This window comes from Phocoena sinus, chromosome 2, assembly GCF_008692025.1.
Source record: "Phocoena sinus isolate mPhoSin1 chromosome 2, mPhoSin1.pri, whole genome shotgun sequence".
Classification (NCBI taxonomy): Eukaryota; Metazoa; Chordata; class Mammalia; order Artiodactyla; family Phocoenidae; genus Phocoena; species Phocoena sinus.
The window spans coordinates 35,790,817-35,817,514 of NC_045764.1; the positions used below are offsets into that span (position 1 = coordinate 35,790,817).

General features: G+C 39.5%; 1 protein-coding gene, 1 long non-coding RNA gene and 1 pseudogene across 2 annotated transcripts in view; 2 read left to right on the forward strand and 1 right to left on the reverse strand.

Annotated features, from left to right (window-relative positions):
* The window catches only part of LOC116748778, a 31,336-nt gene extending 30,117 nt beyond the window's left edge, over positions 1 to 1,219 (reverse strand). Inside the window, exon 1 of the long non-coding RNA XR_004348366.1 lies at positions 981 to 1,219. This is a non-coding gene — a long non-coding RNA (uncharacterized LOC116748778). The remainder of the gene's footprint in view (positions 1 to 980) is intronic.
* Positions 1,220 to 1,407: 188 nt separating this feature from the next.
* Positions 1,408 to 26,698, forward strand: part of HDGFL3 (HDGF like 3) — a 77,711-nt gene continuing 52,420 nt past the window's right edge. Inside the window, exon 1 of the mRNA XM_032622155.1 lies at positions 1,408 to 1,912. Coding sequence (XP_032478046.1) covers positions 1,829 to 1,912 — 84 coding nt within the window. The 5' untranslated portion in view covers positions 1,408 to 1,828. The remainder of the gene's footprint in view (positions 1,913 to 26,698) is intronic.
* LOC116748777 lies at positions 22,403 to 22,879 on the forward strand (annotated as a pseudogene).

Consider the following 26,698-nt stretch of genomic DNA (forward strand, 5'->3'; position numbering starts at 1 on the left):
CAGGCCCTCACCAGACCAATGAATTGTCTATGCCTTGATCTTGGACCTCCCGGTCTCCAGAACTGTGAGAAATAAATTTCTGTTGTTTACAAGTCACCCAGTCTACAGTATTTACAGTATTTTGTTATAGCAGCCCGAAGGCACTAAGACTTACACAGGCTCTTGCAACAGAGGCAAAAGGACCTAGACTAGTCTACAGTGAGAAAACAGGAAAAGGTGAACCTGTAGGACTGGTGAGGAAGGGTAAATATCTAAAAAGGAAAATCACCAGATGCAAGTAGTAAGGAGATGCATTAGTAGATAATGTTAAGCACTATTAAAGTAAACAATCCACAGGAAGCCTAGAGAATTTAAAGCCCCATTAAAGGAACACGAGCAGGGGTTAAAACACACGCACAATTCTACACAGCAAGTGAGGAAGGCAAATGCTGGGAGGAACTGTAGCTTCTATAAAAGGGGGAGAGGGCAAGAAAGCCTAGAAGAGGGGACAGACACAAACAAGGAGACAAGATGAGGACCACAGAAAGTCCGTTACGCTCAGGAGCTGCGTCAGCTGATTTCTTAAAGATGAGCTTCAGAATGATGCGAGAGGCAGCATTCATTGGGCAGATTCAAAAAAACTTTGTCCAAAATGTTGCCAGGACTGGAAACGAGTGACCTGCCAGAATAAGTCCCTTTCACAAAACTACAGGCCTATAAGGCCCACGCATGGAAAAGCATAACCGCTTCCGGACTTTGGAGTTATGGAGATCCGTGTTCGAATCCCGACTGTCCCGCTTGGCAAATGAGATAACCTCCGGTGACTCCGGTCAGCTTGCCCTGGGTGGGTCACACCGCATTGTGAAGGGCAAGCCTAGGGTGAGACCCCAACAAGGTCGCTGACTCCAGAGCGGTGCTCTTTCCAGCAGCCTGATGCTCTGGGTAGCGGGTCCCCTCGCGCGGCCGGCCCCCGGCCTGCAGCGCCTTTGTACCCCACTCACCCGAGAGCACTCGCAGAAGCGGCCCGCGGCGGGGAGCCGGGAGGGAGACCAGTCAGCAGGAGGTGGCCGTGGGATTGGGGACGCCGGTGGGAGCGCCCCCGATGTGGCGCGGACGGGTGGGGAGGGGGGCGGCCAGGTGGTGATTGGCTGGGCTGCGGCTGGCAGCTCCGGGCCAAGAACAAAAGAGAGCGGGCGGCGGGCGGCCTCTGGAGTAGGCGCTCCCGCCCGCCCGGCGCGGGCTTCGGTGCTGGGGGAAGACTCACCCACTGCCCGCCCGCCGAGCAGCCGGGCTGGCGCGCTCGGTTTCTGCGCGAAAGCCGGCCGTGTACCTAGGAATTAACCGGCCGGCCCTGGAGGGGAGGGGTGGGGAGCGGGAAGTGGTGGTGGGGGGGGGATGTTGAGCGCGCGCGAGAACAATAATAAGATCGTGTTTGCGGTCGCTGCCCGAGGAGGAATTCGGAGGAAGCGCGAGGCCCGGTGCTCGCGCCGCGCCCGGGAGCCCGGGAAAGAGGCCGCCGGCGGCGGCGGCGGCATGAGGCAGGCGACGCGGCGCCTGTGAGCAGCGCGCGGCGGCGGCAGCGGGGAACCTCAGCGCGGGGAGAGCCGAGCGGCCGGGGGCTCCCCTCCCCCGCTGCCGGGCGGTGATTTGCCGGGCCTGCTGCGCCCCCCGCCCACCCCTCGCCCCAGCTGCCGCCTCGCCGCTTCCCTTCGTCGGAGCGGCCGCTCGTCCGCCCGCCCGCCCGGCTCAAGGCCCGCGGGGAGCGCGGCGCAGTCTGTTGGCCCGCGGGGGGGCGGCCTCCCGGCATCTTCGCGGCGCCCAAGGACGACCAGGAAGGGGAGCGGCCGGGATGGCGCGTCCGCGGCCCCGCGAGTACAAGGCGGGCGACCTGGTCTTCGCCAAGATGAAGGGCTATCCGCACTGGCCGGCCCGGGTGAGTACGGCGGCCGCGCGCGGGCCCGCCCGCCCACCATTTTCCCCTTCATGATGGCGCGCCCGCCCCCTTTCCCCATCGCCTCAGCCCGGAGCGCGGAGCCCGCCGCGAGCGGCCGACTGCGGCCGGGGCTGAGGGCGCGGGCGGCGCTGCGCACGGAGGACGGGGCCGCGCCGGAGGCGAGGGTTTCGGGCCGCGCCCGCACCCCGCGAGGGCCGCCATCCTTCCGCCCACTTTCGAAGGCGGCTCCGGCCCCGGCAGGCCCGCTGCTGCCTTCCTCCCGGAAAGCCGGTGGTGACCGGGAGCCCGCGCCGCCGGGAAGCGGGCCTGGAGTGGAGCCATCGCTCCGGGCAGGGTCGTTGGTAGACACCGCGGTCCCGGGCGAACGTCGGGGTACGTAGGGGAGCGTAGTGCAAATGGCTGTCGGAGAGCCGGCGGGTGCCCGCGGCGCAAATCCTGGAAAGGGGTAGTGGTCATTCAGAGCCAGCAGGAGCCTCTTGGCAGTCATTCATCCGTCTCTCGTTGCATCCTTCGCCATCCAGACTTGTTGAGTTTTCCCTGAGCGCGATTCCGGGTGCCCCGCCAGCCCTATCCTTGTCCTGGGGTACGTGCATCCTTGGTGCCCATGGTTCTTTTAAACCGACACCAAATAGCCGGGAGCTTGCAGCTTGGCAGTGGCTGGTGTGTCCTGTAAGCTTCTCGTGCCTTTTCACCTCCATGTTTGTTTTAGGTCAGATCCCAGACCTTATCCTCGGCCTCCCACAACAGTCCACAATAGCGCTCTCATTCTGTGTAGCAGGGTTTTCGCTGGGCTCTTTCTCTAGAAAGCATCTGCGTGTAATACATAACATTAAATTTTATTAGGTTCTTTACTAACGTGTGCTTTGTGTCTTAAAATAAATCCCTTTTACTTTTATTTTATAACAGTTGGCAGTTAATTGTTTGAAATAAGAAACAGTGAAAAGGAGGGTCAAAGCATGTTGAAGATTATGTTAGTAAACTTGAGGAATAGAAGTAGACATGGGAAATAGTGGCATAAATATGAGTGCAGGCTCTAAATATGTTGTATTATATGCAAGTGAAGGTACTGAGATTCCCCCCTCCCCCAAATACACCCATTCACAAAAGGAAGTGACATCATGGGTGGCCAGACTGAAATTTAGTGAAGTTGAAGTAATGGATGGACATAATCACTTTTTTTGTTTTTAGTTTGTCATGCCATTGTAAAATGGAAAGAACACTGGGTCAGGAATTGGGGGACCCTGGCATCTGGTCTGGGCTCTGTTATGAGCTAATCATCTCAACTGTCTGAATATCAGTTTCTGCAACTGTAAAATGATCATCTCTAGGATTCCTTCCAACACTAACAACCTCAGATTTCAAGGGGAAAAAAGTCTTATTCAGATTTCGTGAGGCTGTGCAAATAACTTTTCTCCACATCTGAACTGTAGGTTTTCCTTAAATAAGGCAAAGTTTTCATGGTGGAATAATGGGTTATTTTTCCTACTACAGTGCCATAATGTTTTGGGGCAAGATTTGTTACTTTAGGAGTCCTTTAGGGAACCCCTTGAGTATATTCGTCAAGTAAGAAATAAACAGCTATAGAGCACATATGTTTATACATAGTTAAAAGTGAATTAAAAGTTAGCATCACCAGTTGGTCATTTTCTTGTAACACAATGGCTTTCTTTAATCTTACCTCTGAAAAACATCTCCTGAGGGTCAAAAAGAAAATAGACTTAAAATTTCATTAACATGTTGCTTGCATATGTTGGCCACCTGTAGTAATTCTGAAACAAAAAAGTGCTGCAGAAGTAGTCATAGTTGTGTATTTAATTGTACATAAAATTCCTAGGAGTTATAATTCCAAACCAAGGCAAAATGGAAAATAAAATGAGGAAATAAAATCAATTACATTGTTAGATAAGATACAGTAAATACAGGGGAAAAAATGTGTGTCTGTTCACATTTAACGCGAGCTCCTCAAGGGAAGGACCTAAGTCTCTCTAATTTTTAAAAAATATTTTATAGTGAGTGGCATGTTGTAATTTCCAAAGAAAGGTAAAGGTTAGAAAAAGAAGAAAGATATTTGAGTCCCTACTCTTTGTTACAGTTGAATGTGTCAGTGTTCTCGTTTTATTTTCATCCCAATTCTGTGAGATAGTATCCCCACTTTACACCTAGCTATAGCTTTGTAGATGATATTATCAAGTATGGGGGGGGAATCCTACTTATTTAAATTTCAAATATTATCCCTTGATACGGAGGCCAGCCATGTTGGGATTCTATCAGTATATGGCCATAAGGAATGAAACATAGGAGGGAGAACATGGAGGAAACATTTCTTCACGCTATGGGGAGGAGCTTTCTGATGGTCAGAGCTGGTCCACGTGGCATGGAGAAGTGACTTCTCTGCTGTAGAAAAGACATTTGTTTCGGTCCTAGGAATCCCCTTGTGCGGAATGTGAGCCTAGAGGATTCAGACATCTAGTAAATTTGATCAGGTTGGTTTCAGCTTTTGGCTGAGCTTCACACTCTGTGCCCAGGGTGTGTTCTGTAATCTAAGTTTCAGTTTACTAGTCTGTAAAATAGGGATAATTCTCACCTCACAGATTTATTGTATGTAAAAGCACTAAGCAGCAGTACTTGAATGCTCCTATCTGTTTTGCTTTTTGAATTTCTAATTTTTCCCCTGTATCACTACACTATTTAAAATTTTCAGCTATTACGTAGATTTGTTATTTGTCCAGCATTTTATCATGAAAAATTTCAAACATATAGAGAATTTAAAAAATTGTATAGTGAACAGCCATATATCTACCACCTAGATTCTGCACTTAACATTTTGTTATACTAGCTATGTCACCTATTTGTTCACATATCCATCCCTCTATCCATACAGCAGTCCATCTTTTTTTAATGCATTTCAAAGTAAGTTGCAGATAATTTACTCCTAGACACTCCAGAATGTATTTCATTAACTAGAGGTCAATATTTTTAATAGATTCTTTTTTTTCCTTTTGAGGTAAAATTTACATAGACTGAAACACACTTGCCTTAAATGTACCATTCAGTGAGTTGACAAATGTATACACTGGTGTAATGCTAGCCCCTACTGGGACAGAACAGTACCAGTACCCAAGAAAGTTCCCTTATGCCTCTTCCCAGTTGATTCTTGTCCTCCTCCCTTTTCAGATATATTATTTTAACATTAAATAGCAACTGGCTGTTTCTAATGGAGTATACTTGCTGTATATGACTTTAAAAATTAGAAGTTCATTTATGCCTAAGGATTAACTAGCTTAATACTAAAAAATACTTATGCTAAAACAAGAGTCTCCGAAGCCTTTTTTTTTTTAATTTTTAAAAAATATTTTATTTATTTTTTATTTTTGGCTGCATAGGGTCTTAGTTGTGGCATGCAGGATCTTTCACTGTGGCATGCGGGCTTCTCTCTAGTTCTTCTCTCCAGTTGTGGCGTGTGCGCAGGCCTAGTTGCCCTATGGCATGTGGGATCTTAGTTCCCTGACCAGGGATCGAACCCGAGTCCCCTGCATTGGAAGGTGGATTCTTTACCACTGAACCACCAGGGAAGTCCCTCTGAAGGCTTTTGATTGTGTACCTTGTTGGTAAAGAAAAAAGAAAAATAGAGCATGCATCTCTGATATGTGTAAATTTACTTTAAAATTACATCTACATGTACTTTGTACTATTATATATATTATAAGATAAATACAAAAAAACTAATAGGGATGACAGATGATATAGATGATATTTTATGTTTTAAAATTCTTATTGGCAAAATGTCATTAATAGTACTAGATTAAGTTTATATTTTAAAAAGTACTAATTTTTGGAATTTTTTTGCCTCCTTCTTGTGAGATCTGACTAGATTGTCACAGTTTTTATCTTTTAAAGAGATATTATAGAATAGAACTGTCAGCTTGGCCATTTCCTTGTTTGCTTGTGCTTACATTATTAGTGTCATCTTTGTAGGACTCCTTTAGCCACTTGTTCGTTTAGCGAGAATTCTGTTAGAAGTAGATGTTCCATAATTCTACTCAACCAGGCACACAAAAATGGCAATAAGTCACAGTATGCCTAAAGTGAATAAATATAATTATGTAAATAAGCACACTAGTGTTAATTGATGTATTGGATATTAGTAAAAATTTACTTTTTAGGTGAAAGAATAAGAAACTAAGATAGAAGTTGTACTATTTTCTTCTCAGACCCCCTGAAATCATCTTGTGTATCCCCCGAGGTGTGAGCACTCTGCTTATGTTACCCCTACTCTAAAAAATGGAAAAACAAAAAACAATACAAAAACCAAAAAGTCTTAAAGCCCTTGTGTTTCAGTTAAAGAGCTTTTTAAAATATAACTTTATATGAGAGCTCTTAAGCATCGTTAATAGGAGAGTAAATCGATATAACCACCTTAGAAAACTGGCCTGATCTACTGTAGTTAAACACACGCCTGCCTTGTGACTTGGCAGTCTGTTCTAGGCATATACCCAAGAGAATGGGTGTTTATGTCCACCAAAAGACTTGTACAGTAATGCTCATATATGGCGGCTTTATCCATAATAGCAGAAGACTGAAACAACCCAGATGTCCATCCACACGAGAATGGATAAGCAAATTTGTAGTATGTTTGTATAGTGGAGTACTACCCAGCAGTAAAAAGGGGCAGACTACTGATGCCCACAAAAATATGGATGAATCTCAAAAATATAAGGTTGAGTGAAAAAAAAGCCAGACACAAGACAGTACATTCTGTATGATCCCATGATGTTCAAAAACAGGCAAAGCTGATCAATGGTGACCAGTTTGTGGTAGGTGGAAGTGGTGGTGGGGTTACTGACTGGTAGGAGGCACTGGAAATGTTCTGTATCTTGATGTGGGTTTGTACGTATGTAAAAATTTATCAGGCTTGCACATGGGGATTTATGCACTATTATGTATATAATGCCTCAATTTGTGTATATAATGCCTCAATTTTAAAAACACACACTTTGTATGAGGTGGGGAAAAAGAAGAATCTAATACTCCAAGTTTCTTCATGGATTCAATTTCACCATTCTTAGCTTTCAGTGAGAAATTTTTTCCGTTAAGGCTTCAGTCCTACAAAGTTGCATCTTCCTTTGACTATTTTAGAAGCTTCATTTACTACTTCACAGCTTTCTCTTGAGGCTTCTTTGTAGTTCTGGATTCTGCCTCTGTCTTTTGCTTAACTCTACTAGAGTCTTTCTATTCCTTTCATGCTAAATCATTCATTGCTCATCATATTTTTGATCTAGCTCTCCACCTCTCACTTGTTAAAACTTAAGAATAAAGCATTTGACTTACCCCTCTATGACAGTTCAAAGATCTGAACTCTTATTGAACTTTTATTGAGTACCTACCGTATGTAAGGCACTGTACTAGGTGTATTTTTTCATTTTTCTACCAACAGATTAAACTTGCAGCAATTTAAAAACATCGTAATTGAATAAAGTGTTTCCCTATCCTCTATTAATGTAAATACTGGTTGGGAATCCTCAGTTTCTGATCCATAGCACTTTCCATTTTTTTTTTTTGCCTTTGACAGTAAACTGCTAGACTGTGAACCTTTATTTCTGCAGACCAAGCTACATATTTTCAGAGAATCAGTTGACTCTTAAATTCTTTTTAATCTCGACATAAAGTAAGATGTTTACAATCTTTATTACTTTGTCCCGAGTCCACAGAAATGCATCATTGGTTCATTCCTCAGGTAGAGTGGCACAGGCTCACTCAGCCTTTGCCCAAGAGACTATATTCACATTGCCAGTTTGAGACTGGCAAACTTTCTCATTTTCTTCAGCTTAACCCTGGGAGCAAACAGGCAACTTCAACTCAATACCAACATTTACATTTTCCGTCAGCCAGGTGCATCTGTGTATGTGGCATATACCCTTTGGAATGCCCTAATGACTACTTGTTGCCCCATGATTTGAAGAATATTAATTCTCTTAATTCCACTATATGAGGTTGTGTTTGATTCTTTTGGAAAATGATGGTTTAAAATGATATATGACTGTTGAAAATGTTTATTAGCATTAGAAAAACATTATAGACTAATAAGTATAGTAGAGCAAGAGCCCAAATATTCCTGTTTATTAGAGAAATATCTTCTGTTGCAGAAGAGCCTCCAGATGTCTGATCAAAATATAGTCCACTTAATACGGTTGTTAGTCCACTGCAAAAAGATTTCTTAATCATTTCAAGCAGTACTGAAAGCATGGTCTGTGGACTGTTACCTGTCAGTGACAAGATAGATATAGAAATTGAGAGCAAGAGTTTAGAAACTTTTTTAGCAATTTGATAGAGTAACTTTTTTTTGTGAATCTGATTAAAATTGAGGTTTGTATGCCTTTTAATTTTAATTTTCTAATAATTCACCTTTAATCTATTTTATTAAAATGTCTGTAACTAATTAGAATTTTTTTTAATTGCTCCTTCACCACAGAATAGAAGTACTGACTATATAGGATCCTTAACAGTCAATAGTGTTCCTTGCACTGAAAACAATTTGCTCATACTGTAAACTATTTAAACTATGCTTATTTAAAAGAGAATGGACTGACCTTCATGTTATATATTAATTTCAGCTGTGTAACAGAGTTACAGTTATTACACAAGTAATAATGTTCACTGTAGAAAGATTAACATCCCTAGACATAATTACAAGCATCATGAATATGCACCTATATGTTTAGGTACATAATTTTTGTAATATATATACAGTTTTGCAACCTTTTTTCCCCACTAAACACTGTATCTTTAGAAGACTTTTAATGGCAGTGAATATGTTTTTATAACATTATTTGTAATAGCCATCTGGTAATTTATGGCGTGGACCTATTTTTATAAATTATAACTACTTGCTATTATAAGACATTTATTTTATTTCCAGTTTTATACTATGAAAGAATACTCTGAGAAACATTCTTTTGGCTTAATTGTTACTTCCTTAGGACAAGTCTCTGGAAATTATATTTCTGAGTCAAGGGGCATGTGCATGTTTTAAAGCTTTGTATTACAAAGATTTAACTATCTTATCTTACCCACTACCAGAATAAGAGAATACTTGTTTTCTCACATATTCATTAAAAGTAGATGATTCAAATGTTTAAAAATCTTTCTCAATTTAATAAGCACAAATATTTAATTGAATTAATTTCTTTGGTTACAAGTTAGGCAGAATATATGTATCATATATGACATTCTATCAATAATGTATATGTGTCTTGATTATCAAGTTAGAATGAGTATATATTATAACACTACTATGAGGTAGATATCCCCATAAGAGAACCAAGACTTAGCTTAAGAAATTCACCTAAAGACAACTTAATTGTCTTAATCCCAGACTATTAAGAATGCCACAAGAACATAAGAAATGTGATATCAGATTAGGTAAAGGACTAAAGAAGCATTTGGCAGTATGTAAAAAGAACATACATATATGTGTGTTTGTAGGGCTACAAGTTTCTGTGAAGTTGGAAATCTTCAGTCAGAGAACTTTTACTATTGTAACATTTATTATATTATCTTTAGTCTATATCTCTTTGAAAGTCCTTTGACACAGGGCAATATAAAAATAAATATTAGCTGTGCATTTAAAGAAAGCAGAGACCCGTTAAAATCAATTCTGAATGAGTAGCATGATGTTGACTTAGTGTAAGTTCTAAAACCTTTATGTGTGAGAGAACACATCTACTTTGAACATCAGGTAGGGTAGTTATGAGAGTTACTGGTTCAGTAGAGCCTAGAAGCTAAATCATAAGAACTACTACTACTAGCCTGTGTAACTTCTTGCCAGTTTACTGCATTCCCAATCTCTGTAACAGCATTTTCCTATGTACTGTATATCACTGCCATTTGTATATATAATCTCCTTTCAGCTGATTAAAATGGAGGTAGTAATTGAATTTTCCTACTATATCTTCTTACTTGATAAGAATTTGCTGTAGTTAGTCAGGTAAGTACCATCTGTAGGGTCACAGAGAGCCACCTAGAGGTTAAAAAGAGTGAAATAATCCAATGATTGGTGAACTCAGACATTTAGAGTGACATCCTCCAGATTTCTGAGCAAGACTTCCTGCCATGTCGGGAAAGACAACTAGACCAGGAGTTAAAAGATAAGCACCTCATTCTACCACTCTCTTGGTTTGTTAGATTTGGGCATCTTTTTTTTATTACAACCTCTTTGTAAGACAGGGAGAGTGATAATTCTTAGTCTCACCCTTTTTCCTAGTAATCAAATGTGAAAATATACATGAAGAAAGTGTTTGCTAATTAAGTACATAATAATTAACCTCCTAGAAACACCAGACCTAGTAAAGTCTCAGTAAATGTTTTTGTGGTTTGGCAATTGTGTCTTTCAGCAGTTTCCTTGTGACTTTATAATAGTGAGTTGGCTTTAGGCTCTGCGAGTTGTAGGGACTTCCCATTAATATTACCCCTCCAGATTTCTGAGTGTGATGAGCCATCTCTAGAGGGTCCACATAGCTTCAGGATTTGGGGGCAAACTAAGCTGGACTTCGTTGGCAGTTAAATGGTGCCTATGAATCAACTACTCCTCCCACTTGATCACTGAAACTCAAGCTCTGAGTGGATTCCCTAAGCCTGATTATAGAGTCTCGAAGGCTCTCCAAAAGTAGACTGGATAATTCTTACTAACATATTAGTAACTTCTTAGTTTCTATCAAAATATGTTTAAGATGAGAGTTGTTGTAAGTGATGGGTTCATTTAGGTTCAGTAGTGGTTAGCAAATATAAAAATGAGTTTCACAGAGATTGAAAAACTTTTATGTAGGGAAAAATGTCAAAAAATAAACCCCATGCCTTTAGAGCTCTTCTTCCTTTTTGTCACTGAAGTAGACTTTTGTACTAATGATATCTTTAATTTTGGAGGAAATGCATATTTAGAGGGAGCAGTGTTATGAATTCTCAGTTCATTTTTTTTTGGAGTTAGCATATGTTAAATGGATTGAAAATTAATTCCCTCAAGACTTCTGTTTGACTTTCAAAATGAGACCAGCTATTTTCAAACAAGGCATAACTGTTCTTATCTCCTTCACTGGACTGCTACATGAGGATTAAGTCAATAATTTTGAAAAAGTATTTAGACCTTGGAAATGAGTCATGGTTGCTGATTGATTCTGTTGCAGTCTAGTCTAGTGGCTTTCAGACTTTTTTTGACTGTAACTGACAATAAGAAATAAATATTAATTTCATACACACACACTAGAAAAAGATTTTCACCACATCATACTATATGTGATGCATCCTGATGTTTTTATATTTCATTTTGTATAAAATCAGGTTGTAACCCACAAAATCAATTTCACTACCTGTAGTTTGAAAAGTACTGGTCTGGTCTGTTAGGCCAAAGGAAAATTAATCTATGTGAGTTATATATGTTTATACAGAACAGTAGTTGGATTTTTGAGATGAGTTAATAGTCCTGAGCTTTTTATTCTGCTGTAGCCATAGTCCTACATGGAGGTCACATGAACATAAGAAATGAAAGTTATGTTAGGACACTTAACCACCCTGTCCATTGTTTTACTTGATCTCCAAAGGTATGCAGATCAAATATTTCTACTCTCATTTTCCTTCTATTCTTTGAACTGCAAATATACCTACTACTTTCTTAGCTTTCTCTATGAAGCTAATTATAGTTTCATACATACGGCTTGTTGAGGGTAATAAGCTTCATACATTTGCTAACTAGTTAGTGATAAACACTGACTATCTAGTGTTCCCTGGTTGATAATATTGAGGTTCTGGGTTTTTCTTGGGTTTGTGAGACTAGACTGTGGAGGTATCAGGCTATCTATGACTGGGATTGATATGGGCTTTTGTTAAGTCCAGAAAACCTATAGGTGCGGTAGGTTTGTGGTACCCTCTGAGGTGGATGTAAAGTCATGGGACTACCACATTTCTAATGGTTCTGTATCTTCTTTACAATCACTTTTGTCCAATCAAAAAGATTTCCTTGCTACTATTTAGATAACAGCAATCTTAGAAGAGACAATCTAATATTGATGATAGTAAGACACTCTTCAATTTCTGAAAAAGATATATTTCTGAAAAGTTATAGTAAGCACAGTTTTATATCTCACATCTAGCTGACTGACTCACACAAAATAAGTACACTTCTATTGGAAAATAGCCCCACTATACTAAGTGGAAGTATCTGGAAACAAAAGGGTTAGGTTAATCTTTGTGTTAAGTCAGGTATTCAAGAACTCTGGTGACTTTCCGCTCAGCTTTTTGTCACTGCTGTTGTTCACTGACCCTGTCTTGTGCTAGGTGGGGTGGCGGGTGAAGGACAGAAACTTTGATAGAGTTATGAAATTTGATGGTCTCCATTGTTCATTTTTAATAAGCTCCTTGTCTGGGGCAAATATTTATTTAACTACAAGGGATCAGGTAACCCAGAACAAATGTGTCCCTTGCTTTTAATATTGTCATAAAAGCAAATTACAGAAGTAGGGCAGCTCAGCAAGAGCGGGCGGTTAGAGAAGTTTGTTGAAGTGAAATAGAGATGATGGTGATTGAAGACCCCTCCTTTGCGCCACTAAAATTGCTTCTCATTCAATATTGTAAAATCCAACTACTGTGACCTCTCCGTTTTCTCTGGGTATCCCAGCTACCTCCTGGCTTCACTCCTTCCTTATCCAAATTAGACCTACATGATTACTTGAACTGCTCTCACCCCGTGCACACTTTCATGCATTCACCCTACAAACTCCAGCTGAGACCAACTAGACATAATCACAAAGGCATGCAGACTGGGGCTGCTCCAGGATGAATTTCGTTAGGTCCTCAACACTGCTCATCACTCCTTTTACTTGACCTGGGTCAGTTCCTTGTCCATCCTCCTCAGGTGTTAGTAGATATTTTTACTACCCTCTTCCAACTCAACCTCTTTCCCCTTATTTTCAGCAAATTATTTTACTTTCATATTTTATATGTTCATTTTCAAGGTGCAGTGGAAGAGCAGGAGCTTTATGTGCAGATAAAGCCGTGTCTGCTGTCTCTATCCCTCAACAGATGAATGACCTTGGGTACCTAATCTCTTTGCTTTGATGGACTGTAAAATGGAGACAATAATGCCTTCTTTTCAGGGTTATTTCAAGGATTTTGAACATAAAGAATCTGAAGGGGTTTTTTTGTTTTTTTTTTAAGAATCTGAAGTTTAACGGATGATCAAAAAATTTTTTTTCCCTCTCCATCGCCTCTTCCCCATCCTCCTTACTAAGACCCTCCCCTTCTTGCTTGACCCCACCCTTTTTCTTTCTTCATTCAACATTCAGCAAATATTGATATTTTTGAGTGTTTGCTATGTCCCAAACACTAACACCCTAATAGATGCTGGGGGTAGAGAGGTAACCTAAACAAAGTTTTGTTCTCATAGACTTGAAGTCATCAGCCTCTTCCCCTCCACTGACTTTCTCTCTTCAGACTAGAAAGAATAATCTCTCCTATCTTCCAGGCACTGCTCTCTCTGCTTTCCTTGGAAGCCAAGCTTCTTTAAATAACTGACCTTACTGTCTCTTTCTCACCCCTCTCTCAGAAGTCACCATCACCTGCCAATTAATAGAATTCATTTCAATCCTAATTGTTGCCTCTGTGGAAATTAACACTGCTATTAAAAAATTCTCTTCTCTTGACTTCCCTCCTGTGTTTCTCTTGAAAGATTCTTCTGCTTCTCTAACCATACCTGTACAGGTTCTTCTTTGGCTTCAAGCCACCATTCTTCTAAATTTCTGTTTCAGGCCAAGACTTACTATTGTGAGCTTCAAATCCATACATCCGTTTACCTATTAGACAGCTCCATCTAGCTGTCCCTCAGGTACCACAAATTCATCATCAAAAGTAATCTAGCCACCCCTCCCAACCCAAGTATTCCTGTTTTACTTAAAGATTACTATTTAGCCAGTCACCCCCAAAAACAAAGACCTCAAATTATCCTAGATGCTCCTTATTCTTTGCCTCCAACATCTTATTGATCACCTAATGATGTCAAGATGGGCTGTGTAAATGGAGGCCTGGTGGTAGTTCTGATAGAGAAAAATACTGTGAAATTTGATTCATTATACAGCCCAGGGCAGCGTAAGAGTGCTAAACACAAAAGAACCTGAGGCGTATTCATGTTGTAAACAGGATGTAATTCCAACAAAACAGTATGACATTAAATTATTAATTTAGATTTTTTGGTGTCATTTTATTTCTACTTAATAATATATTAATTTATCTTGGTTTTATAATGTATTGTTATAATAGTACTGTTATATTTGTGCACATTTCAGAACATGATAAAATTTTATGACAGCTGGGGTCCACATCATGTTGGTATATTCCTTTTTTAAAATTCATTTTATTGAAGTATAGTTGATTTATAATGTGTTAATTATTATACAGCACAGTGATTCAGTTATACCTATATATACATACTTTTTCATATTCTTTTCCATTATGGTTTATCACAGGATATTGAATATAGTTCCCTGTGTAGGACCTTGTTGTTTATCCATTCTATGTACAATAATTTGCATCTGCTAACCCCAAACTCCCAATCCATCCCTCCCTAGCCCCCCTCCCCCTTGGCAACCACAAGTCTGTTCTCTAGGACTGTGAGTCTGTTTCTGTGTTGTAGGTAAGTTCATGTGTCATATTTTAAATTACACATATAAGTGATGTCATATGGTATTTTATCTGACTTGCTTAGCATGATGACTTACTTAGCATGATAATCTCTAGGTCCATCCATGTTGCTGCAAATGGCATTATTTCATTCCTTTTTATGGCTGAGTAATGCTTCATTCTATATATATACCACATCTTCTTTATCCATTCATCTGTCAATGGGCATTTAGGTTGTTTCTATGTTTTGGCTATTGTAAATAGTGCTGCAGTGAACATTGGGGTGCATGTATCTTTTTTTTTTTTCTTTTTCCCAGTACGCGGGCCTCTCACTGTTGTGGCCTCTCCCGTTGTGGAGCACAGGCTCCGGACGCGCAGGCTCAGGTGCCATGGCTCACGGGCCCAGCCGCTCTGCGGCACGTGGGATCTTCCCAGACCGGGGCACGAACCCGTGTCCCCTGCATCGGCAGGCGGACTCTCAACCACTGCGCCACCAGGGAAGCCTGCACGTATCTTTTTGAATTATAGTTTTCTCTAGATATATGCTCAGGAATGGGATTGCAGGATCATGTGGCAACTCTATTTTTAGTTTTTTAAGGAACCCCCATACTGTTTTCCATTGATGTATTCTTTTATTCTTATTTTTCTAAGAATTATCAAGAATGGAAGTTAAATTTTGTCAAAGTTAAATTTTGTCAAATTGTAATAGTTTTGTAAGTTTTCTCTTTTGGCCTTGTTATTAATTATATATTTTAAATATTAAATTGTATTTGTATACCTGGAATACACCTTACTTTGTTTCAGTACAGTAACCCCCCCTTATCCATGGGGATACATTACAGTACCCCCAGTAGATGCCTGAAATTGCAGATAATACTGAGCCCTATGTATACGTTTTTTCCTATACCTATGTACCCATGATAGAGTTTAATTTATAAATTAGGCATGGTAAAATATTAAATAAATGATAAAATAAAACAGTTATATCAATACACTGTAATAAAAGTTACGTGAATGTGGTCTCTCTCAAAATATCTTATTGTATAGATTTAATGCCTTTTCCATCTTAACTAAACACTTATAATGCACTATGGCCATAACTTGCAGTTTGGAGTGCAACAGCAAAACTAGCATGAATTTCTTTTTCCTTCACAATTTCATGGATAGAATATTCTTTCGTACAGTAGATCTTAGCAACTTCAACAAATGGTATTTTTTCTCTCCTTATTAAGTTGAGAACTTTCACCTTTTCACTTAATGAAAGCACTTCACAGCTTCTCTTTGGCATATCCAAATTGCCAGCATTACTACTCTTACGCTTTGCAGCCCTCATTAAGTAAAATCAAGGCTACTTGAACACAAGCACTGCAACAGTTGATCTGATAACTGAGACAGCTACTAAGTTATTAACAGGTAGGATATGCTGGACAAAGGGATAATTCATGTCCCACTCCAGGATGGCTTGAGATTTCCTAACACTACTGAGAATGGCATGCAATTTAAAACTTATGAATTGTTTATTTCTGGAATTTTCCATTAAATATTTTTGGACCATGGTTGATCACAGGTAACTAAAACCACAGAAAATGAAACTGCAGATAATGGGGGACTATTGTATATACATTTCTCTTTTTGTTGAGATATAATTTAGGTAACATAAAATTCACCTGTTTAAGTTATACAGTTCAGTAGTTTTTATTATATTCACAATGCCGTACAACCATTGCTAATTCTAGAACATTTTTATCACCCCAAAAGGAAATGCATACCCATTAAGCAGTCTGTCATCATCCATCCTTACCCCCAATCCATGACAATCACTAATCTACTTTGTCTCTAAGAATTTGCTTATTCTGGATATTTCATTTGGAGGTATCATAGAATATATGGCCAATTGGACTTCCCTGGTGGTGGACTTCCCTGATGGTGCACTGGCAGGTGGATTCTTAACCACACAGGTTCGAGCCCTGGTCCGGGAAGATCCCACATGCTGTGGAGCAACTAAGCCCATGCACCACAACTACTGAGCCTGCGCTCTAGAGCCCGCATGCCACAACTACTGAGCCCACGTGCCACAGTCACTGAAGCCCACGCACCTAGAGCCCATGCTCCACAGCAAGGGAAGCCACCACAATGAGAAGCCTGCGCACTGCAATGAAGAGTAGCCCCTGCTCGCCACAACTAGAGAAAGACCACGCACAGCAATGAAGACCAAACATAGCCATCCATAAATAAATAAATAAATAAAATTTTTTTTTTTTTTTTTTTTTTTTTTTTTTTGTGGTACACGGGCCTCTCACTGCTGTGGCCTCTCCCATTGCGGAGTACAGGCTCCAGACATGCAGGCTCAGCGGCCATGGCTCACTGGCCCAGCCGCTCCACAGCACGAACCCGTGTCCCCTGCATCAGCAGGTGGACTCTCAACCACTGCGCCACCAGGGAAGCCCAAATAAATTTATTTTTAAAAAAAGAATATATGGCCAATTATGTCTGGCTTCTTTAATTTAACATAATATTTTCAAAGTTTATCCATGTTGTAGCGTGTATCAGTAGTATATTCCTTTTATTTATTGTTTATTTAATATTCATTTATTTATTTGGTTGTGCCAGGTCTTAGTTGCAGCAGGTGTGCCCCTTAGTTGCCTTAGTTGCAGCAGGTGTGCCCCTTAGTTGCGGCTCGCTAGCTCCTTAGTTGTGGCATGGGAATTCTTAGTTGTGGCATGCATGTAGGATCCAGTTCCCCGATGAGAGATCAAACCCAGGCCTCCTGCATTGGGAGCACGGATCCCCAACCACTGTGCCACCAGGGAAGTCCCAGTAGTTTATTCCTTTTAATGTCTGAATAACATTCCATAGGTATTCCACATTTTGTTTATCTGTTCATCAGTTGATGGGTATTTGGGTCATTTCCACTTTGGGCTGTTATAAATAATGCTGCGATGAACATATGTGTACAGTTTTTTATGTGGATTTAATGTTTTCAGTCTCTTGGGTGTATACTTAGGAATGGAATTGCTGGGTCATATGGTAACTCTTTGTTTAACCCTTTGAGAAATTCCCAGGCTCTTTTCCAAAGCTGTTATACCATTTTACATTTCATATAGCCTAATGACCTTGACTAGAACCTCCAGTACAATGTTGAATAGAAGTGGTCAAAGTGGACATCCATGTCTTGTTCCTTATCTTATGCAGGAAATTTTAGTCTTCCACAATTAAGTGTGACGTTAGCTGTGGGTTTTTCTTAGATGCCCTTTATCAGGTTGAGGGTGTTTCCTTGTATTTCCTAGTTTGTTGAATGTTTTTATCATGGAAGGATGTTGGATTTTGTCAGATGCTTTTCCCACATCTATTGAGATAACCATGTGATGTTTTGTCTTTTGTTCTATTAATATGGTGTATTATATTGATTGATTTTTGTGTGTTAAACCAATCTCACATTCTTGGAATAAAACTTCTTGGTCATGGTGCATAATTCTTTTTATACATTGCTGGATTCTGTTTGCTAATAAGAAATAGAATCCCTGACACATGACGGTTGAACTTATAATTTTTCGACTTCATGATGGTACAAAAGTGATACACATTCAGTAGAAACCACACTTCAAGTTTTGAATTTTGATCTTTTCTCAGGCTAGCGATATGCAGTAAGATACTTTCTCCTGATGCTGGGCAGTGGCAGTGAGCCGTAGCTCCCAGTCAGCTACACTGTCACTAGGGTAAACAGCCAGTACACTTAGAACCATTCTGTATCCATACAACCATTCTGTATTTCACTTTCAGAATGGTATTCCATAAATTACATGAGATGCTCAACATTTATTATAAAATAGGCTTTCTGTTAGATTGTTTTGCCCAACTGTAAGTTAAGTGTTCTGAGCACATTTAAAGTAGGCTAGGCTAAGCTATGATATTCTGTATGTTAGGTGTATTAAATGCATTTCTGTCTTAATGATAATTTCAGTTTATGATGGGTTTATTGGGATGTAACTCCATCATAAGTTGAGGAAGATCTGTATTTTTGTTGTAGATTTTTGCATCTATAGTCGTAAGTGATACTGATCTGTAGTTCTGTTTTCTTGTGATGTCTGTTTCTGGGATCCTGGTATCAGAGTAATACAGTCCTCAAAAAATGAGTTGGGGAGTGTTCCCTCCTCTTCTGTTTTTTGAAAGAGTTTGTGAAGGATTGGTATTAATTCTTTAAATGTTTGGTATGATTCACCAATGAAGCTATCTGGACCTGAGCTTTTCTTTGTGGGTGTTTTTTTTTTATTTATTTTAAACAGCTTTATTGAGATTTAACTGACATGAAATATTGTGTAAATTTAAGGTGTACAATGTGCTGATTTGATACACATAATAAAGTGATTACGCTAGTAGGGTTAGTTAGCACTTCAGTCACCTCACATAATTACCATTTCTTTTGTAGTGAGAACTTTTAAGATTTACTCTCAGCAACTTTCAAGTCTATACAGTACTGTTAATTATAATCACCATGCTGTATGTTAGATCCCCAAAACTTATTCATCTTATATAACTGGAAGTTTGTATCCTTTGACCAACATCTCTCAATTTACCCTACCCTCCAGTCCCTAGCAACCATCATTCTACTCTTGTTTCTATGAGTTGCGCTTTTTTAGATTCTTTGTGGTAGTTTTTTTATTATTATTTATGGTATTTTTTAATAATTTAATCTCCTATTATAGCTCTACTCACATTTTCTATTTCATCTTCAGTGGGTTTCAATAGTTTGTGCCTTCCTAGGAATTTGTTCATTTTATCTAGGTTATCTAATTTGTTGGCATACAGTTACCCATACTATTCCCTGATAGTCTTTTTTATTTCTGTAAGGTCAGTAGTAATGTTCTCTTTTCATTCCTGATTTTAGTAATTTGAATCTTCTCTCTTTTTTCTTAGTCATTCTAGCCTAAGATTTGTCAATTTTATTGATCTTGTCAAAGAACTAACTTTTGGTTTCATTGATTTCCTGTATTTTTCTATTGTCTATTTTACTTATTTCCACTCTAATCTGTATTTTTTTCTTCCTTTTATTTGCTTTAAGTTGGTGTGCTATTCTTTTTCCAGTTTCTGAAGGTAGAATGTTAGGTTATTGATTTGTGATCTTCCTTTTTTTTTTTCTTTAAATTACATGAGTGAATCAACAGTTTAAATTTTATTTATTAATTTATTTATTTTTGGCTGTGTTGGGTCTTCGTTTCTGTGCGAGGGCTTTCTCTAGTTGCGGCGAGCGGGGGCCACTCACTATCGCGGCCTCTCTTGTTGCGGAGCACAGGCTCCAGACGCACAGGCTCAGTAGTTGTGGCTCACGGGCCCAGTTGCTCCGTGGCATGTGGGACCTTCCCAGACCATGGCTCGAACCCATGTCCCCTGCATTGGCAGACAGATTCTCAACCACTGCGCCACCAGGGAAGCCCCATGATCTTCCTTTTTAATATAGGTGTACATAGCTATAAATTTCTCTCTAAACATTGCTTTCACTGCATCCCATAAGTGTTGGTATATTATGTTTATGTTTTCATTCATCTACAAGTAATTTTAATTTTCCTTGTGATTTCTCCTTTGCCAATTGTTTATTTAGCAGTGTGCTAATTTCTATATATTTGTGAATTTCCCAAATTTCCTTTTATTAGTAATGTCTAATTTCATTACCTTGTGGTCAGAGAACATACTTTGTACGACTTCAGTCCTTTTAAATTCATTGAAGCATGTTTTATGACCTAATGTATGTTCTATTCTGGAGAACACTCCATGTACACTTGCGAAGAATGCGTATTCTGCTGCTATTCAGTGAAGTGTTCTATAGATGTCTGTTAGGTCTAGTTAGTTTATAGTGTGTTCTGTTTCCTTTTTGATCTTCTGTCTAGTTTAGTTGTTCTATCCGTTATTTAGAGTGAGGTATTGAAGTCTCCATCTATTATTGTTGAATTGCCTATTCTCCTTTCAGTTCTGTCTGTTGTAGTAAGTCTTTTGTCTGATTTCTTTCGCAGCTTTGCTGATTTGGTAAAATGTGTGGTAAGCTTTCCAAGTTTTAGATGCCCTAAAATAATTTCTATTTTTTTTTAAATTTTGTTTATTTATTTTTGGCCGCATTGGGTCCTCATTGCTGCATGTGGGCTTTCTCTAGTTGTGGCGAGCGGGGGCTGCTCTTTGTCGCAGTGTGCGGGCTTCTCATTGCGGTGGGTTCTCTTGTTGCAGAGCACGGGCTCTAGGCACACGGGCTTCAGTAGTTGCAGCATGTGGGCTCAGTAGTTGTGGCGCACGGGCTTAGCTGCTCTGCAGCATGTGGGATCTTTCCGGACCAGGGTTCAAACCCGTGTCCCCTGTGTTGGCAGGCGGTTTCTTAACCACTGCGCCACCAGGGAAGTCCCTAAAATAATTTCTATTTAGCAAGTAAGCAAGTCTGTTTCCAAGACTTGAAAGACCTTAAAACCACTTCAGGGCTGGAAACTTTTTGAGGGTTTTTTCGGGCATCTTTTAAATCAATTTCATGGTTATTGGTTTATTCACATATTCCACTCTTCTTGAGTCAATTCTACCATTTTTATTTTCCTAGAAAAGTGTCTATTTCATAGATATAGTAAACCTTCTAGTGCAGATTTTATATATATATATATCATTCTATAATTTTTAGTCTCAGTCACTATAGTTACATCTCATTACTAATTTTATATATTTAAAAAAATTTTGTATTTAGATTTGCCAAAGATGTGTCAGCTTTATTGTCATTTTTTCACCAAAACTCTAGCTCTTGGTTTTTATTTCTCCCTTTTTTTTTTTTTTGGTTAATCAGTTCTCCTATTTTTTTCCCTTACATCATGAATTTCTGATTTCATCTTCACTACTTTTCTTCTATTTCAAAAGTCATGAAATCCCTTTGAAATTTTTTTTGAAAATGAAAATTTTTAAAGCTAGTTTTCCTAAGGTCAGATTTGGCTTCAACATGTAGATTTGGGTAATTGGTGTTTTATAATCATTTTCAATATAGGTTTTAATTGTGATTTTCTTTTCTTTTTTGGCCTAAGAGATGTTTAGGAGATAATTTTAGAAATTATCATTGGTTAAAAGTTTTTATACAGGCCTTCCCTGGTGGCGCAGTGGTTGAGAGTCCGCCTGCCGATGCAGGGGACACGGGTTCGTGCCCCGGTCTGGGAAGATCCCACATGCCACGGAGCAGATGGACCCGTGAGCCATGGCCGCTGAGCCTGCGCATCCGAAGCCTGTGCTCCACAACGGGAGAGACCACAACAGTGAGAGGCTCGCGTACCGCAAAAAAAAAAAAGTTTTTATACAATGTTTAAATTTGTTTTTTTAGCATGATTACCTTGTTATCAGAGTATGTAGCCTTTTAAACTATTTTTGAATTTGAGTTTTCTTTTAATATGTGATCAACTTTCTAAAAAATATTTATTTGTTTACTTATTTGGCTGCACTGGGTCTTAGTTGCAGCATGCAGGATTTAGTTCCCTGACCAGGGATTGAACCCAGGCCCCCTCCATTGGGAATGCAGAGTCTTAACCGCTGGACCACGAGGGAAGTCCCCGTGATCAACTTTTTAAAAGTGTTCTTTGTATTCCTAAAAAGAAGGCTTCTGTAGCAGTCAATATTTAGAGATGCAGAAGTATAGCTACCATATCTATTATATTTCTACATATCTCTCACAATATTTTTGACTATTTAGGAAATTTCAGGGCTTCACTTGCCACATAAATGTTTAGGACTTATAACTCCAGGGTGGTGTACCTTTTGTCAGAATATAATGATCCAAGTGGGCGCCTCTCTGTGCACGGGAAGATGGCCATACGGGTGACCAAGTCAGTGCTGTTCGTGTGTCTGGGTAACATCTGTCGATCACCCATTGCAGAAGTAGTTTTCAGGAAACTTGTAACTGATCAAAACATTTCAGATACTTGGAGGATAAACAGTGCAGCAGTGTCCACGTATGAACTAGGAAACCCTCCTGATTATCGGGGGCAGGCTTGCATGAAGAAGCGTGGTTATCCCCATGAGTCACGTTGCCTGGCAGGTTACCAAAGAAGTCTTTGCCACTTTTGATTATATATTATGTATGGATGAAAGCAACCTGAGAGATGTGAATAGGAAAAGTAATCAAGTTAAAAACTGCAGAGCGAGAATTGAATACTTGGGAGCTAGGAGCCACAGGAACAACTCATTATTGAAGATCCTTATTATGGTAAGGACGCTGACTTTGAGACCGTCTACCACCAGTGTGTGCAGTGCTGCAGAGCCTTGCTGGAGAGGGTTCACTGACCCAGGTCCAGTCCTGCTGTGGCCCAGGCTCGTCCCCATAGGCCTGCATTCTCAGTCGAGCAACACAGTGTCACCATTCCCTAGCCAAGGCCGCAGCCCTTTCTTCAGTTGGCTCACTGTTTCCTACCTTAAAAAATAATTGTAGATGGAAATCAGTTGTTGTGTTTGGTGGAAGAATAAATAAAATTTTTGATTCAGACAGTTTATGGGGTAAATGTTCTTAGACTAGTTGAACCTCCCACTTCACCCCAGTTACAAAAATAGTGGAACAAACAAAATAGTAGAGCAACAAAATAGAACATAATGAAGTAAAACATCACTGTAAGGCCCATTAGCATCTGAGCCCATCGACACTTCCAAGAATCTGCACTACATCTTCCCTCTGTGTGGACGGGGCCGCCTGCTCTGCACTACCTGTTGATGCCAGGGCCTGGTGTCCAGTGATGTTGGTGAGAAGTGTTCATACACGCTCACAGTGCACACTTGTGCATTGACAAGACAGGAAGGAGGAAGATTTGTGGGATTTATCTTTAGCACCTTCACTCCTTAGTTTGTGTCTGTCTAGTTTATTTCATAAGGAAGTTAGCTTATTTGTTCCCATTTGAACCACTTTGCCTCTGGAAATGTAATTATGTCCGGGAAGAAGGACACTTGTGTGCTGGTTTACCTTAGGTTAGTTTGAGGACCGCACCTGCTTTTACATGCAGATAATTAACCTGAATGTCAAATATAGATCAGCTTAGGTAGGAAAAAAATAATAAGTTTGGAAAAAGTCCTTTTATATTGGAATGCTTAAATATTGATATGTTAAGTATTCTTTTATCAGTGGTTAGTTTATAGTCAAATATAGGTAATTTCTGTACACTTGGAGATGACTGATCTAAAATTCATATGAATATATGTCAGAAAAGATTGTTTTCAAATAAACTGGGGAAATTACAAAAAATATATGTATAATTATCCACTCTACCACTTCATACTTTTTTAGCTTGTAAGTTATGGTACTTGTAACATGCTTTTATTTTTGTATAGATTTGGCTGTTGTGTCTTTATCCAGCCTTTTACTCATAACTTTTCTTTCCTGTTTTAAGATGTAAATTGTATAAACAGTATATATGTAGCTTAATGTTTTTTGACCACCCCTGGGAGATTTTCCCCTATTCCACTCTTTGTTAACAGACTTCCTCAAGATTTTATCTACTTTTTTTGGTTAGCAGAAATGCTTCCTGGTTTTAAACAGTTTGTTGTGTAACATTCTTAATTTCTGTCATTGAAACTTTCATCTTTTTAATTTCCAGTTATTTCCTTGTGAAGGCAGGGCTGTGTGAATTGGGTTCCATCATCATATTCCCATTAAGTGTCCATTGAGTATATACTCTGGGTTAGTCTCCATGATAGACTTAACATTACAAAAATGAATGAGACATGACCTTACCTTGAAAAAGCTTGAGATAGGTTAAGGAAGAGAACCGTAGATGCATAAAGGAAAAGAATAAAAGTGAGATGTGTGCAGAAAGTGATGAGAAGATTTTCCTATCAACAAGGCAGCTAGACTAAATGAACAAGTAATAAAACTGACCAACCCAGAAGGAACATGAAAAAGAGAATAGAGACATTTTTTATTGGCATTTCCTTACAAAAAGGCTGGGTTTCAGCCTTTTTTGGTTATAGGACATTGAAATGTAGTTTTTTTTTTTTTTGAAATGTAGTTTTTAGAACTATTTATTGTCCTATTATTTGTAATAGGACTTAACACAATTATATAGAGAGAACACTGCATCTTGAATGGACCTTCCTTTACATTTTGTGCTATTGCTTCCTGCCTCCCTGCAGTCAGTTTTGAAGTCGTTAATGGAAAGTTTAGTGATAGTACCTTCTGAGACATAAGATTTAAGATGACTTCCAGTGTTGTTACTTTGAGGGGAGGGATGAGAAAACTAAAATGCATTAAACTTCTTGACCAAGTGACTTTCTCAGAGTTACAGAGCAAGTTAGTAGGAAGAACTGCAGTACAATCCATTGCCCTCTTTACTCACCTGCGTAGGATGAGAGGGAGAAGTGAAAGAAAATACGGAATTCACTCTAACCATTTTGACAGTTAGACAGAAACCCTTATTTAATTTAGAAAATTTAAGGCTCAGGTAAGAAAAGGGTTTAAAACCAGTCTTAGGATGAGCTATTTATGTGCTAATTGTAATTTTTTCTTTTTAATTGTGTTAAAATATACATAACATAAAATTTACTATTTTTACGTGGACAATTCATTGGTATTAAGTACATTCACATTGTTGTGTAACCATCACCATCATCCATCTTCAGAACTTTTTCGTATTGCAAAACTGAAACTCTGTACCCATTAAACAATAACTCCCCATTCTCCTCTACTCCCAAACCTTGTCAGCCACCATTTTACTTTCTGTCTCTATGAATTTGACTTGTCTGTGTACCTCATATAAGTGGAATCATACAGTACATGTCTTTTTTGTGACTGGAATATTTCACTTAGCATAATGTCCTCAAAGTTCATCCACGTGGTAGCATGTATTAGAATTTCTTCCTTCTTGAGGCTGAATAATATTTTACTGCATGTATATCCCACATTTTGTTTCTTCATTCATTCGTTGATGAAAACCCGGAATGCTTCCACCTTTTAGCTATTGTGAATAATGCTGCTATAAACATGTGGGTACACATATCTCTTCAATACCCTGCCTTTAATTCTTTTGGGTATATACTCAGAAGTAGAATTGCTGGGTCATATGATAATCCTATTTTTAATTTTTTTTAGGGAATACCGTACTGTTTTCCATAGGGACTGCACCATTTTACATTCCCACCAACAGTGCACAAGGGTTCCAGTTTCTCCGTGTCTTTGCCAACACTTTATATTTTCTGGGGTTTTTGTTTTTTTGTTTATTTGAAAGTAGCCATTTTAATGGGTATGAAGTGATATCTCATGGTTTTGATTTGTGTTTCCTTAATGATTATCCATGTTGAGAATGTTTTCATGTGCTTTATTGGCCATTTGTATATCTTTGGAGAAGTATATCTTCAAGTCCTTTGCCCTTTTTTTTTTTTTGCGGTACGCGGGCCTCTCACTGTTGTGGACTCTCCCGTTGCAGAGCACAGGCTCCAGACGCGCAGGCTCAGCGGCCATGGCTCACGGGGTCCATCTGCTCCGTGGCATGTGGGATCTTCCCGGACCGGGGCACAAACCCGGGTCCCCTGCATCGGCAGGCAGACTCTCAACCACTGCGCCACCAGGGAAGCCCCTGCCCGTTTTTTAATTGGGTTATTTGGGGGGTTTTGTTATTGAGTTTTAAGAGTTCTTTATATATTCTAAATATTATTAACTCCTTATCAGATACATGATTTGCAAATATTTTTCCCACTATGTGGACTCCCTTTTCACTCTGTTGATCATTGTGCTTGTTTATTTATTTTTAAGTCTTTATTGAATTTGTTGCAGTATTGCTTCTGTTTTATGTTTTGGTTTTTTAGCCATGAGGCATGTGGGATCTTAACTCCCAGACCAGGGATCGAACCCACATCCCCTGCATTGGAAGGCAAAGTCTTAATAAATGGACTGCCAGGGAAGTCCCTGTAATTTATTTTAAAATAAGCAAAGAACAGGACTCTGAACAGATATTCCTGGGACAGTCAGTTTTTATGGACATCCATATGCAGCATATGTGGGGAAAGCAAGAGCAGTGAAATATGAGGTCCTGGGGTCATTGTGATCTTATCAGAAAGATGAAAAGGTAAGAATGAAGACAAAGCACAAGTTTGCCCAGGCCTAGCCTTATATGAGGCAGTTGG